This window comes from Emys orbicularis, chromosome 14 (assembly GCF_028017835.1).
Source record: "Emys orbicularis isolate rEmyOrb1 chromosome 14, rEmyOrb1.hap1, whole genome shotgun sequence".
Taxonomy (NCBI): Eukaryota; Metazoa; Chordata; order Testudines; family Emydidae; genus Emys; species Emys orbicularis.
This window is the reverse complement of record NC_088696.1, coordinates 3476900-3490869: the sequence shown is the minus strand read 5'-3', so window position 1 is coordinate 3490869 and position 13970 is coordinate 3476900. Positions and strand designations below refer to the sequence as shown.

Genomic DNA, 13970 nt, shown 5'->3' with positions numbered 1-13970 from the left:
ACAGGATGGGAGCCAGACAAGCAGGAAGCTGGGTCCCAGCAGCTGAGACTGCCCAACCGCTGCAGGGCGAGAAGTCTTCTTCAACTGCAACCTGGTGAGTACCCCCTCCCTCCACATGAGGACAGAACACTCCTCCCCCAAAGGTACCAAGCACCCCTCCTCCCACCACACTTCTTAGAAAGAGTTGAGCATACATGGGACACGAATCTCCAAAGGAGGGGCTCAGGAAAAAAGTTTGGGAACCTCTGCAATAGACAAAGCCAGTTCTGATCCCAGCAAAGAGAATGGTAATTTACCACCATATTTCAAATCTGAATTAGCTATATATAACCCTAACCCCATTTTTAGGCCACAGTAATAAAGTAAGATGAATGTAAATCTCATTTCTAAAAGGAAAACCACTTGTCTTTGAGTTTTCTTTTACACCTGTTTCCCACCTGTTCACTTACTGAAGATATTCTGCTTATACGACATGCACCTTAGACCTATATCAGAAAGACTTGTATGGAGACCAAACTTCAGCAGGATTCTAGGGAAACCCAGGATATGACTGGTAAGTTCAAAACTGCCAGCTGTCTTACCTCCAGCAAGAGGTCATTCAAGTTCTGATGGCAACTCAGAAGGTGAACAGCTGCTTTCTGAAGCTCCTGTCCACTTTCAAATGTGCATTTCTGTTTCTTGACTCTTCCTGCTAAGAAATTTTTTTAAAAATTTAAGTTCAAGGTTTACTTAATGGCCTGTTTTCTGCTGTTTGAACTGCATGAATGGCCTGTTTTCTGCTGTTTGAACTGCATGAATGTTGTGCTCATGAAAAGGAATGCTTGACATTGGCAAGAGCCAGACATAGTGTGGGCTAATGCTGCACACAGCTGTGCCAAAGTCTGCCTTCTGATCCCCAAGGCTTCTCCTTCATCCAGACCAGATCACTTTATACAGAAACTGCCAATTGTGCCAAAACAGAGACAAAGACAAGGAATACAAGATGATTATTTTTAAATGAGACAGGCTGTTCCACATGCTGCAAAAACACCATTTGCACTAACTATAGCAAGGCTGAAATTAACAGTTTTAGGGTTACTTTGAATTGAATCTCAAAATGAATCAACAACCAGGACAGATGTTTGAAAGAGGGGAGCGTGATGTGGTTACACTGCTTGGTACGTGTGAAGAAGGGGGCAGCAGCATCCTGCACAGTCTGGGGAACTGGGGCTGGCAAAGACCACAAAAGAGGGAGGTGTAACAGTCAAGGTAAGGGGGGATAAAGAGTTCAGACAGGATGGAGCTAAGTGACCAACATCTAAGAGGCAGGGAGAGTCAGCGTTATCTCCAAACACAGAGGACATGGGAGGAGGAACATCATCCACCTAGCTTGACATCTTCATCATCTGGACCCATGGAAAAGAAGCCCTTGAGGAATTCCACCATGATTTCAATAATTTCCATCCCACCATCAACCTCAGCCTAGATCAATCCACACAAGCGGTCCATTTCCTGGACACTACTGTGCTAATAAGCGATGGTCACATAAATACCACCCTATACCGGAAACCTACTGACCGCTATACTTACCTACATGCCTCCAGCTTCCATCCAGGACACACCACACGATCCATTGTCTACAGCCAAGCCCTAAGACATAACCGCATTTGCTCCAATCCCTCAGACAGAGACAAGCACCTACAAGATCTGTATCAAGCATTCTTAAAACTACAATACCCACCTGCTGAAGTGAAAAAACAGATTGACAGAGCCAGACGAGTACCCAGAAGTCACCTCCTACAAGACAGGCCCAACAAAGAAAATAACAGAATACCACTAGCTGTCACCTTCAGCCCCCAACTAAAACCTCTCCAGCGCATCATCAAAGATCTACAACCTATCCTGAAAGATGATCCCTCACTCTCACAGATCTTGGGAGACAGACCTGTCCTCGCTTACAGACAACCCCCCAACCTGAAGCAAATACTCACCAGCAACCACACATCACTGAACAAAAACACTGACCCAGGAACCTATCCTTGCAACAAAGCCTGATGCCAACTCTGTCCACATATCTATTCAAATGACATCATCATAGGACCTAATCACATCAGCCATACCATCAGGGGCTCATTCACCTGCACATCTACCAATGTGATATGTGCCAGCAATGCCCTCTGCCATGTACATTGGCCAAACCGGACAGTCTCTACGTAAAAGAATAAATGGACACAAATCTGACATCAGGAATCATAATACTCAAAAACCAGTGGGAGAACACTTTAACCTGTCTGGCCATTCAATGACAGACCTGCGGGTGGCTGTTTTTGAAGCTTTTCTGTTGTAAAACAGACTCCAACGAGAGACTGCCGAGCTGGAATTGATATGCAAACTAGATACAATCAATTTAGGATTGAATAAGGACTGGGAATGGCTGAGCCATTACAAACATTGAATCTATCTCCCCTTGTAAGTATTCTCACACTTCTTATCAAACTGTCTGTACTGGGCTATCTTGATTATCACTTCAAAAGATTTTTTTTCCCCCTCTTACTTAATTGGCCTCTCAGAGTTGGTAAGACAACTCCCACCCGTTCATGCTCTCTGTATGTGTGTATATATATCTCCTCAATATATGTTCCACTCTATATGCATCCGAAGAAGTGGGCTGTAGCCCACGAAAGCTTATGCTCTAATAAATGTGTTAGTCTCTAAGGTGCCACAAGGACTCCTGTTCTTTTCACCTAGCTTTGGTTTCAAGTCTGGTAAAGCCACCGTAGGGGACACAAATCGGCTTCACGTCACCCGGTTGCTCTTGCAGCACATGACGCGAGCTAGGGGCGCGGGGCGGGGGGGCCCCGCAGGGTGCGGGCTTTGGACCTGCATCACCCCCCTAGGTAGGAATGTGGCACCGCCCCCCGCTGTGAGGGGAGAGGCGCACCCCGCTCTTGTGCCCTGCGGAGCTTGCAGCACGCGGGGGGGCCCACACCCCCACTGCTCGCGGGAACCGGGTGTGAGCTGAGCGATTCGCGCCCACATCCCCGGGGGCGGTCACCTCGGGAGCCGGCGCTTTGCAGAGCGGGGCTGCAGCTGCTGCCGCGGGCCACCGGCTCGGGCGCCCGCTCCGCCAGGGAGAGGCGCCGCCAGAGCCGACCGGGGCAGCCCGTGTGCGTTGACGGCCCCTGGCGGTCACCTACCCAGCAGCTCGGAGAGAGCCCGGCTCCCCCTCCGCCCGCTCGGGCTGACGGCCATCCCCGCTAGGCCGAGCGCCGCAACCGCCTTCTCCTCACTTTACCGCCACTGTGCAACCGACCAGCCCGCCCTGCGCTCCCATTGGCTACGGCGCCCAGAAGTCGTCACCAGACATTGGCTAAAGGGCTCCGTCTGACCCCGCCTACTGACTTTTCGTGGCCGCCATTTTGGTAGAGGCAGTAATTGACATGGAGTTCGCCATCTTGGTAGTGGCAACAGCCTGGGTATCCTTTCTCCGCACTCCAGCCATTTTTGAAGAGACTCCTCGTTTGTGGTGGGGTTGGAGTTTAGGAACCAGGCCCACAGGGCCCGGTGTAGCTTGGCTAAACAAAGGAGATTGGGTGTAAGGTGTTAGCAACTGTCTGAAGATGGGGATGTGAGTGGGCTCTGCTAGGAAAACTACCCCTGGCACATCTGAACTAGCCCCAAACACAGCTTAGCTGCGAGTGCAGCCAGTGGCAAAGCACATGCAGGTTAGCAGGATGGTTAAAAGCATCAGGTTTAATTAACAAGGTGGGGAAAGTGCTGGAAGCTACTGGAGTTTCATCTCTACTTGGGCTCCTGTGGTGGGATCCTCAGTGGGAATTCTTTGGGAGTGCAGACAGCCTCTAGGAACACGCTTTAGAGAAAAGAACATCTGAAGGGAAGCAGCAGAATTATTTATGCTGGACAGCTGGGGGAAGAAGAGCAATGGCCTCCAGCTAGGAAGAAGGGAATTCATGCTAGGTATTGGGAGCCTGCCTGACAGTAAGGTCAGTGGGGCTACTATGCATTATCTGCCTATCAAAGGCATCATGACTAGATGCAGTCAAGAGAAAATTGAATTTAGCCTACAGATACACTAGGAAAGAAAATGCCACACTTGTGCTGGGGTTAGTCAGCAGCTTCTTCCAGCCTAAAAGTTGAGGCTTCTGTTCGAGCCTACAGGCTAGCTGCAATTGGGAGTTTTGTTTGGGTTTTTTTGCTTTTACTTTATAAATATATTCTGGGCAGAGATTAGTTTTATTTTCCCAGGTTGGCTCTGTGGGTCTGAAGCCAGTGAGACTACTCAGGTAATCAGGTCATCAGAATTTATTGTATTGTACCTGACTTGACACAGAAACTGCAGAGATTATAGTTTCATTGTAGCTCTCTTACTGAATCACGATAGAGATTCAGTGGTGATGTAGCCATGTTGGTCCTAGAAAGAGAGACAAGGTGGGTGACGTTGGTGAAAGAAACAGGCTTTGAAGCTACACAGAGCTTGCCCCACCACCTGTCTCTACCCTGGTACAATCTGGAGCCTGCATCTTCTTGAAATAAAATCTTATATTCTAGGACTCAAACACTTCAGTTCCCCAGTCAGGAGGTGATAAGGTTGCCACTACACAGTGCTTTGGTTTTCTGGGAACAGAAAGCTTCTAGAAATTTCATTTCAGGGGTCAGGAGAAATCCCATTTGAAAGTGGGTTTTTTTGTTTGTTTGTGTTAAGTGTCTGTTAGCAATACAATCCCACAGAGGGACATACAGCGTGAGGTGTAATAATTCACTCAGCAGCACAAGTGCAGTAAATACCAAGTAAATTAACATTCATGAGATATTTAACATGTAGCAACAACCTTTTTTCTTTTTACAGAAACGGATTGAGAAAATGGCCTGTTAGGAATTGATTGTGAGGCATTTTATTCTTCTTGTTGTTTCCCTAGCATCTTACTCAGCAATCCTTAAGAGTGCTGTGTGCAGGAGAAAACCTTTTATGATCCTGCTCAATTTGAAGACAAGGCTCATGGTTTAATATCTGGAATGTAAGTAAACTCCTTGGAGAGTCTTCCTCTACGTTTTCTACACCACCATGTATGCTGAAGATGCTTGATAAGTTATAACACTGTGCAGTTACTCTGTTGTCTATGGGCCTGGTAGGAAAGAACTAGATTATAATGTCCAGAATGCCTGTCTAAATGTTCATCATCCTTGTGAGTGCCATACTGGTCCATTTAGACTCTGAAGCTGGTTAGCTGGGGATTGAGTTGTTTAAAATAATAACCTCCCTGAGACTGTGGTGAGGTTCAGTCTGGAGTTGAAAGTGAAATGAGTTTGTTGGGCTCAGCTCACTGACGAAGGCCTCAAGTTTGTAGAACTCCATGTTTCCGTGTAACACAGTATACAAGGATGGAGAGTGTTCTTCAGCAGGAGAGTCTGCTTGCTTATAAACCATGTTTTCTATTTTAAAAGGTAAACTCACCTGAGGTCCCTTCCATGGGGTCATGGTCTTGGCTACTGGCTTGGGAGGCTTGGGAGGGTACTTCAGTCAGGGTGAGAAACAGTTCCTGGCTGTTGGGGAGAACGGAGAGCTGGGTGCTCTCTGCCAGCTCGTCCTCCTCCTCCTCCTCCTCTTCCCCTTCCACGGAATCATCAGGTGTACCTGATGAGATTATCCCCAGCTCGGAATCCACAGTCAGAGGTGGGGTAGTGGTGGCGGCCCCCCCTAGAAATGCATTTAGCTCGGCGTAGAAGCGGCATGTCCGCGGCTCTGACCCGGAGCGACCGTTTGCCTCCTTTGCTTTTTGATAGGCTTGTCTGAGCTCCTTGACTTTCACGCGGCACTGATCTGAGTCCCTATTGTGGCCTCTCTCCATCATGCCCTTGGAGATTTTTTCAAAAGTTTTGGCATTTCGTCTTTTCGAACGCAGTTCTGCTAGCACTGAATCCTCTCCCCATATAGCGATCAGATCCAGTACCTCCCGTACGGTCCATGCTGGTGCTCTTTTTCGATTATCAGCCTGCATGGTTACCTGTGCTGATGAGCTCTCTGTGGTCACCTGTGCTCTCCACGCTGTGCAAACAGGAAATGAAATTCAAATGTTCCCGGGGCTTTTCCTGTCCACCTGGCCAGTGCATGCGAGTTCAGATTGCTGTCCAGAGCGGTCACAATGGTGCACTGTGGGATAGCTCCTGGAGGCCAATAACATCGAATTGCGGCCACACTAACCTTAATTCGGATTAACAATACCGATTTTGACGCTACTCCTCTCGTCGAGGAGGAGTACAGAAATCGAATTAAAGGGCTCTTTAATTCGAATTAAATGGCTTCGTTGTGTGGACGGGTCAAGCGTTAATTCGAATTAAGGCAGCTAAATCCGAATTAAAGTCGTAGTGTAGACCAGGCCTGAGAGTTCAGGATTGGGGGCATGTGCAGTGAGGCGGAGGAATAGCTGACTAGATTTTCAATTCAGGAAGCCTGAGTTAAAAAGTGAAAATAAGTTTGGCCTCAGCATTTTGTACACAATCACAAAAACACCTTGACCTGGGGCAACTGGTATTTTTTATTCAGAAGTGGCTCCAGATTGCAACAGCAGGGGGTGCCATAGGCCAGGGTGGAAGTGTCTTAGCAGGGCTGCATGGGTAGCCAAGACTGGCATAGTGAGGAGTGCTGGTCCGAGGTGCATTAGCTGAGCTATGTTGACTAAGCTTTATATGTGTCTCAGCATAATCCTGTCAGGCCACCTAAATTCACATGCCCTTAAGTGAGTCAGTTTCAAACAGGGGTAGGATTGAGTGGGAATTTAAAGCATTAAATAACTGATGAGCTTTACTGCTAATGCTGCCATTCTTGTTTCCTGAACATTGGATCAGAGACGTGCAATAAGTATGTCTTGGGGCCTGCATGGAGCCCTGTTGACTTAATTGGGCTCTGTTCAAGGCACAGGTCCGCCTGCGTGTAACTGTAAAATTGTGGCCTCCGGGTGGCTGGTTAAAGTCATTTATTGAGTCAGGTTTGGGTTGTTTTTTAAATCCAACACTCCATTACCAAGAAATATTTGTAAAAGCCACTATTTTTGGTGAGACACATGAGAACACAGTGGGTGTGTGCACCCTCTGCTGATTCAGCAACGGCAGCTAACTAATCAGCACTGTTCTCAGTGCTGTGCAGGTACCGGGAACTCTGATGATGGTGCATCTGCAGATAGGTAAATAAAAAACACTGCTAGAAAAAGAGCAAAATGCTGCGTTTGCTAAAGGCAGACGGAGGTCTTCAAAGAAAGATATTTCATCTGCACGTTCTAAAAATGTTTTACAAATAATGAAGAGGGGTTTTTAAAGTAAACCAGGAAAAGAGTAATCTCTGAGAGAGAGCTGGGGTTGCAGTGGGGCGCAAACTGGAGCTCAGTTTGCAATATGATATGGCAGCAAACAAGGCTGGTGCAATTTTGGACTACCTCTACAAAGACATTACAACATGGAACCCTCTCTGTATGACTGTGGTGAGATGGCAAGTGGAATATTGAGTCAAATTCAGGGGTCACTACAAGAAAAATGTAGAAAAAACTGGAGGAAAATTAGAGAGAACAAAAGAAATGATCGAGGGATGGGCAGGATTGATTTATGCAGACAGAATCAAATATTTATATTTGCATAGATTGGCTAAGTGACAGTAGCTAAGGTAGGATATAACTGCCTACAACTATTTGAAAGATGTAAATATGAAGGGAGGGAAGGAATTCTTTAGCACGGTACAAAGAGATAAAGCAAGGTGTATGAGATTAAATTAAGGGAAGGATAATTTAGGCTGAATATCAGGGAAAATCATCCTGTCTGTGAGCTCATTAATGGCTACATTAATGCAAAACCTGAGTAGCTGCATTTGATACAGGGTCCCTCCGTAGAAGTTTGGGAGAAAAGGAACCTTCCCCAGGCCACAGTTCTCTGCTGTTCCTCGGTCCCAGTTCTGCTGGGGCAATTGCTAACCTCTCTGTGTATCTCTACCCCATCCCTTGAACCATGCTGCATGGGGACAGGCAGGGAGCATGCACAGTGATTGCAGACCCCTTGTGGAACGTCCCCAAATTCTGTCTCCACCCGCTGGCCACAGATTTGTGCTGCATCTGGGACCATCTACACAGCTATGGTGGAGGGGGCAGGATTTTCTCCTATGATTATGGAATAGTTTCCCTAGGGAAGTGGCAGAGACTTTTAAAACTAGACTGGAGAAATCACTGGAAAATATACTGTAGGGAACAGTTCTGCATTGGCCAGGACAGGAGGCTGGATTGCCTGGGACCTAAGGGGTCATTTCCATGTTTAATGTTTATGATTCTATGGCAGATATCGCTGCACCAATAGCCTACATTTAGCTGGTTGCCAGTGTAAGTGCCTAACATTTGTACTACTTTTATACTTCATAGGTTGAAGCCATTTCCCCTCATGCTGTCACTCTAAGAATAGATTTCTCTATTTTTAATATTACTAACAGGTTTCCACAGCCTCACTGGCTTACTAGGTTGCAATTAGCACTGCTGCCTATATTTAATCTGGTGCACTATTTGCAAGGCACCCTGAGTTAATGCAATCTGTTCAGAGGATGGGTTTTAATTAAAATATTAATGAAAAGGAATCTAGAAAGGAAATGGGACTTCTTTTTTTATGTTCTGCAAATTAAATATCTTGGCTTTTCACCCCCATATGAAATTTGCCTCAGTCAGTGTGACTCTTAAATCATTTTATTATCATCGGTGGGAATTTAGAAACCAGCTTTTCTACGTGTGGGCAGTGAGGCCTGATTCTCTTTTCACTTAGACCAGTGCAAATCAGGAGCACAGAAGTCAATGGAGTTACACCGATGTAATGCTGGTGTGAAAGGAGACTCCAGCCCTAAGCCTGTACCATGTGTCCTGCCCCTATAGAAAAGGAGGACAACAAAGCTCTAATGGTAACAATTCCTTGAGTCTATTGCAGAGTGATATACTCTGGACCTGATTTTGCCCTGCCTTGTACCTTGTTTAGTCATTTACACCTCAGCCCTTATGAAACACTGCTGCACCTTATGGGCTGCAGAACACACTGTCTGGCCCTCTGTGCTGTGATGCACACGTTTTACGTCCTACCTCACTTACATGAGAGACAATCATTTAGGAAGCCTACTTGTCCTCTTCTATCAGGTGTGTGTGTGTACTGCAGGTGCAGCAAAAACATCTTAACTGACACATGACGATGGAAACAAACGTCCTAGTTGAAGGGACTTGGTCAGATTGGTTGATTAGGGCCCAATATTGCAAAGTCTGGCTATAGAGACGTCGTTAGTATAGGAGTGCGACTGAGCATGATCTTGTGTTGCTCTCTATGGCCCATAGAGAGAATAAGGAAGCTATTATTCTTATCCACTCAGGGAGATTTCACTTAACTCCAGTGTTAGTGACCTGTGTCCTAGGTCTGCCTCCCTGGGTGGGTATGTTTATATGGTACTGTAATGGCATCCATTGCTTTGCTACAGTGTTGTCATGGTTTTTCTTTTAACTGAAAATGGAAGTAGTTTGATTTTAAAGGAATAACTTGCCTTGCCATGTCTGCAGGTGAACACTAATGCAAGGGAATCAGAGTGAAACTAAAGGAAAGAAAAATTGACTCCTGTAGTCTAGTTTCTTTGTCAAATTCAATTAAGTGCAAAACTAAACAAGCAGCAGAAATGAAAAGTCAATCAGATTTGTAAAATATTTTCCGTTTTAATGGTCTCAGGTGTATTAGTAACACTGGTAAGGCTATCCGAATATATGAATTTTAACCAGAAAGAGTCCCTTTATGTGAGCATCTTGATTTAGTGTGGTTCTTAGGAATAACCTGTGCATGAAGATATTCATAATTTATAACAATAATAATAATTTATAATGAATGGAGATATCCTATCTCCTAGAACTGGAAGGGACCTTGAAAGGTCATTGAGTCCAGCCCCTGCCTTCACTAGCAGGACCAAGTACTGATTTTGCCCCAGATCCCTAAGTGGCCCCCTCAAGGATTGAACTCACAACCCTGGGTTTAGCAGGCCAATGCTCAAACCACTGAGCTATCCCTCCTCCCCCACCCTTATTTCATTAATTTCTTTTAAAATAAACAATATACAAAGCATTCAACTTCTTGCAAAACTACTTTTGTCTAATGGTGACAGCTGGGACTGAATGGGAGTCAGGACTCCTGGGTTCTATTCATGGCTGCTACAGTCTTTCTGTAAACTATATAACCTTTCAGTTCCATAGTTTCTCAATTTGTAAAATGACTAGAATACGATGTACCTACCTCACGGGGGTGCTGTGAGCATGAATGTAATGTCTGTACAATGCTTTGAGATCCTGAGATGGAAGGCGATGTGGCATGATAATAATACTTCACACCTACATAGCACTTTGACTTTTTCCTCATCTCTCCTTTTTCCTTTTATTTTTGCTTTAGAATCTGCCTACCCACATATATACACCTTGAATTATTTGTTAGGATATCAAGAGGGGGGATTTAGTTATATCTTGATTGTGTCTTAATCATGGTATTACCCCATTGTAATTAAAGATCTTGCTATTAATTCTGTGGGGTTTGGTGTGAGAGTGTCTCCTTGTGGAGTCCCCATCCTTTTCCTGCCACATAGTTCTGATGGTGCCTTACGGGCTATTTCTGGAGGGCACTGGCAGGCGAGTGTGAGAACAAAACTGAAAGCAGGAAATGCCTGCAGCCTTCAACTCTTCCCTCATTCACATTCCCGTCTGTTCTGCAAAGGGCAACATGCTCAGAGTTCACCTTCTAAGGTCATTTCTGAGACAACCCATCAAGAAAGTTATTTACAGGTTAAACATGATTCATCTATGGAGCGGCCAGGATCCAGATCTGAGCTTCACAGCTGACCCCTGTCTATGATGGGATGGATAGGACTGAGGACAGTACAAGAAGCAATGGGCTTAAATTGCAGCAAGGGTGGCTCAGGTTGGACATTAGGACAAACTTCTAAGCTGTCAGGGTGGTTAAGCACTGGAATAAATTGCCTAAGGAGGTTGTGGAATCGCCCTCATTGGGGGCTTTTAAGAACAGGTTAGACAAACACCTGTTGGGGATGGTCTCATTATTACTTCTGTGTGTGCTGAGCTGGCCTCGCCTCTGGTAGGGTTTTGTTGATGCTCGCCTTGCCCTGCTCCAGTCCATCCAGCAGCTTTCTTACCCATCATTTCAATTATGTTTGCCTCCCTCCTCCTTTCGAGTCGCTTTTCTGGCTCTTCGTTACACTGTGCATCAAATTCAAACTCATGCTTTCAAGTCCCTGCCCCATGCAGTCTCTGCTTGTGGCTCTGATCTGGGCTCCTTTCATGTCTCCCAGAGCACATGCCCCATTCCATCATGGATGCCAGCCTCAATCCCCCTTTCATCTCCCTCCCTCACAAATTTCTCTGTGCCATTTCCCACCTGGCCCCTTCTGCTTGGAACACCCTTCTCAAATCTGTTCACCACCTCTTCATCAGTGCATTGCTCTAGTAAATCCTAAAGACCCACGTCTGCAGCAACGCTTTTTATGCTACAAAGTGGAGCTACCAAGAGGCTTGACTGCCAAAAGTGAGTAATCAAATACTCATCTCTCCTTCACCCATGCTCTCTTATACACCTTCCCCTTTCACCTAGGTGTATGCTTTATTGTCTCTAATCACTCCAGTCCAGCAATAAGACTGCATGCTCTTCAGAGTAGGGACCTTTTTTTTAGAAGCAGCTAGCACATTTGCAGGTGCTATAAAGTAATTAACAATTATTATAATAACCAAAATCAGAGATCTAAACTCAGCCCCATCTTTAGAAAACAGAGGGAGGGAGGAAGGAAAAGGCTGAACTATATTCTGTACTGAAGGCACCAGCTCCGGGGGAAGCTGGCAAATTAGAGCAAAATGGAAACTCTTCCTACAAAATGTTGCTTGTACAGATCCCTGTGCTGCCCTGTATCATTTTGCATTTTGGTCCTGAGAAGCCTCTGGCAGCCATCCTGCTGAGTGACCAGTATGCCCAATTAATCCTCCATTCAGTGGGCCAAATCCAGTCCTGTTGTAAGCAGATGCAGCTCTAGATGGAATTGCTCCCCACTACACTAAGGCTGAATTTGGTCCACTGAGTTTAACGAACGTCTTTGGGCTGTCAGAGCAGTGCAGGAACGGATAAGCAGGCATTTGGGTTCACACTGGCTCTCTCTGGTGCAGTAAATATGGAGTTCATTCTTGCATGTAGCAGGTAGCTGATCTAAAATTATTTCTTGTTCTTTAAATATCACCCCGGAGAGGTGATTGGAGCTGGATGGTCCAGTAGAAGGGAACTTGCCTAAGACTTGGGAGACCAGCATTCAACTGCCTGCTCTGCCATAGACTTCCTGGGTGACCTTGGGCAGGTCACTAGCCTCTCTGAGTCTTGGTTTCCATCTGTAATATGGAGGTAAATATCATCCCAATATTGCAAGGGTGCTGTGAGACTAAAGATTGTGAGGTGCTTGGATATCATAGTAATAGGGGCCATATAAGTACCTGAGAGAGAGCAGCTGTATGCTGGATGAAATCATGGTGGAATCAGTCTCCTTTTCTTCTTTGGTTCTCTTTTTAAACTCAGGTTTCAGAGTAGCAGCCGTGTTAGTCTGTATCTGCAAAAAGAACAGGAGTACTTGTGGCACCTTAGAGACTAACACATTTATTTGAGCATAAGCTTTCATGGGCTACCGCCCACTTCATCGGATGCATAGAATGGAACATATAGTGAGGAGATATATATACATACAGAGAACATGAAAAGGTGGGAGTTGCCCAACCAACTCTAAGAGGCTAATTAATTAAGATGAGCTATTGTCAGCAGGAGAAAAAAACCTTTTGTAGTGATAATCAAGATGGCCCATTTCAGACAGTTTGACAAGAAGGTGTGAGGATACTTAACATGGGGAAATAGATTCAATGTGTGTAATGGCTCAGCCATTCCCAGTCTCTATTCAAGCCTAAACTCACTCCTTCTTTAAGGTTATGAAACCTGAATCTTCACCTCAAGGTAAGGGGGGGGAGCCTATAACCCTCATCATATGTGCTTCACCAGCCTGATAATATGCATGGTTCTGTTGCTGTAGCCTCATGTGCCCTTCTCCCTACTCCACTGCAGTGTTTGTCACGATCCCTTGTTACTTTACTTCTGATTGTAATTTAAGTTGTAAACTTTGGGGCAGAGACATTGAGCCACATTCTCTTTCCACTTACATTAGTCCAGATTAACCCCATTATACTCTGGATGCAAACTGGTGTAAACGAGAGCAGAATTTGACTGTGTTGTCTTTTGTCTGTAAAGCCCCATGCCCATTTATGGCCCTGTGGAAAGAATAGACAATACTAATATGCTCAGTGGCAAGGGTGTGGCAGAAGTGTAAAGTGATGTTTGCTTTTGTTTGGGGACAAAGAGTCCCCACTGAGCTCAGAAACTTTGGGTGGGTATTTTGAATGTAAACATGGTGACAAATTTTCTGTTCCCCCACACCCACAAAGCCAAATTTGATTTAGCTGCTGTGCTGGGCATTTAGTCATTCGTTAGAACAGTGTAAAGGGATTCAGTTACCAGAAAAAAGACCAGAGGGGAAAAGCACTAACTGGGGCTGGGGAGAGGGAAATAAACTAAACTGACCTTGATCCAAGGCATTCTTTGGGGGCAGTTAATAATCAGATGGGATTCATGGCTCTTGTTTCTCCCTGGGCTGCCCACAATATGCCTCAGGCCCTGATTGCTAGTGTTTAGATTTGAATAATCCCATGGATAAATTGAATCTACGGATAATCTCATATTCTTCTCATTTCTGAACTCCAGTGTTACGAAGTAAGTTTGCGTGGACAGCAAGATTCCTCAAACAGGAGCCTCTCTCCTACCTTGCTCTATTCTCTTCCTTCACCAAAATAAAAATGATGTTTCTGTGCTATAAACACTATCCAAAAGTATTTGTTGCTGATATC

General features: G+C 45.4%; 1 protein-coding gene across 1 annotated transcript in view; it reads right to left on the bottom strand.

Annotated features, from left to right (window-relative positions):
* FANCA (FA complementation group A) overlaps window positions 1-3313 on the bottom strand; it is a 58146-nt gene extending 54833 nt beyond the window's left edge. The window contains 3 exon segments of the mRNA XM_065416356.1: window positions 582-691; window positions 3177-3271; window positions 3273-3313. Of these exon segments, the coding sequence (XP_065272428.1) occupies window positions 582-691; window positions 3177-3271; window positions 3273-3313 (246 nt within the window).
* Between the last annotated feature and the right edge of the window lie 10657 nt (window positions 3314-13970).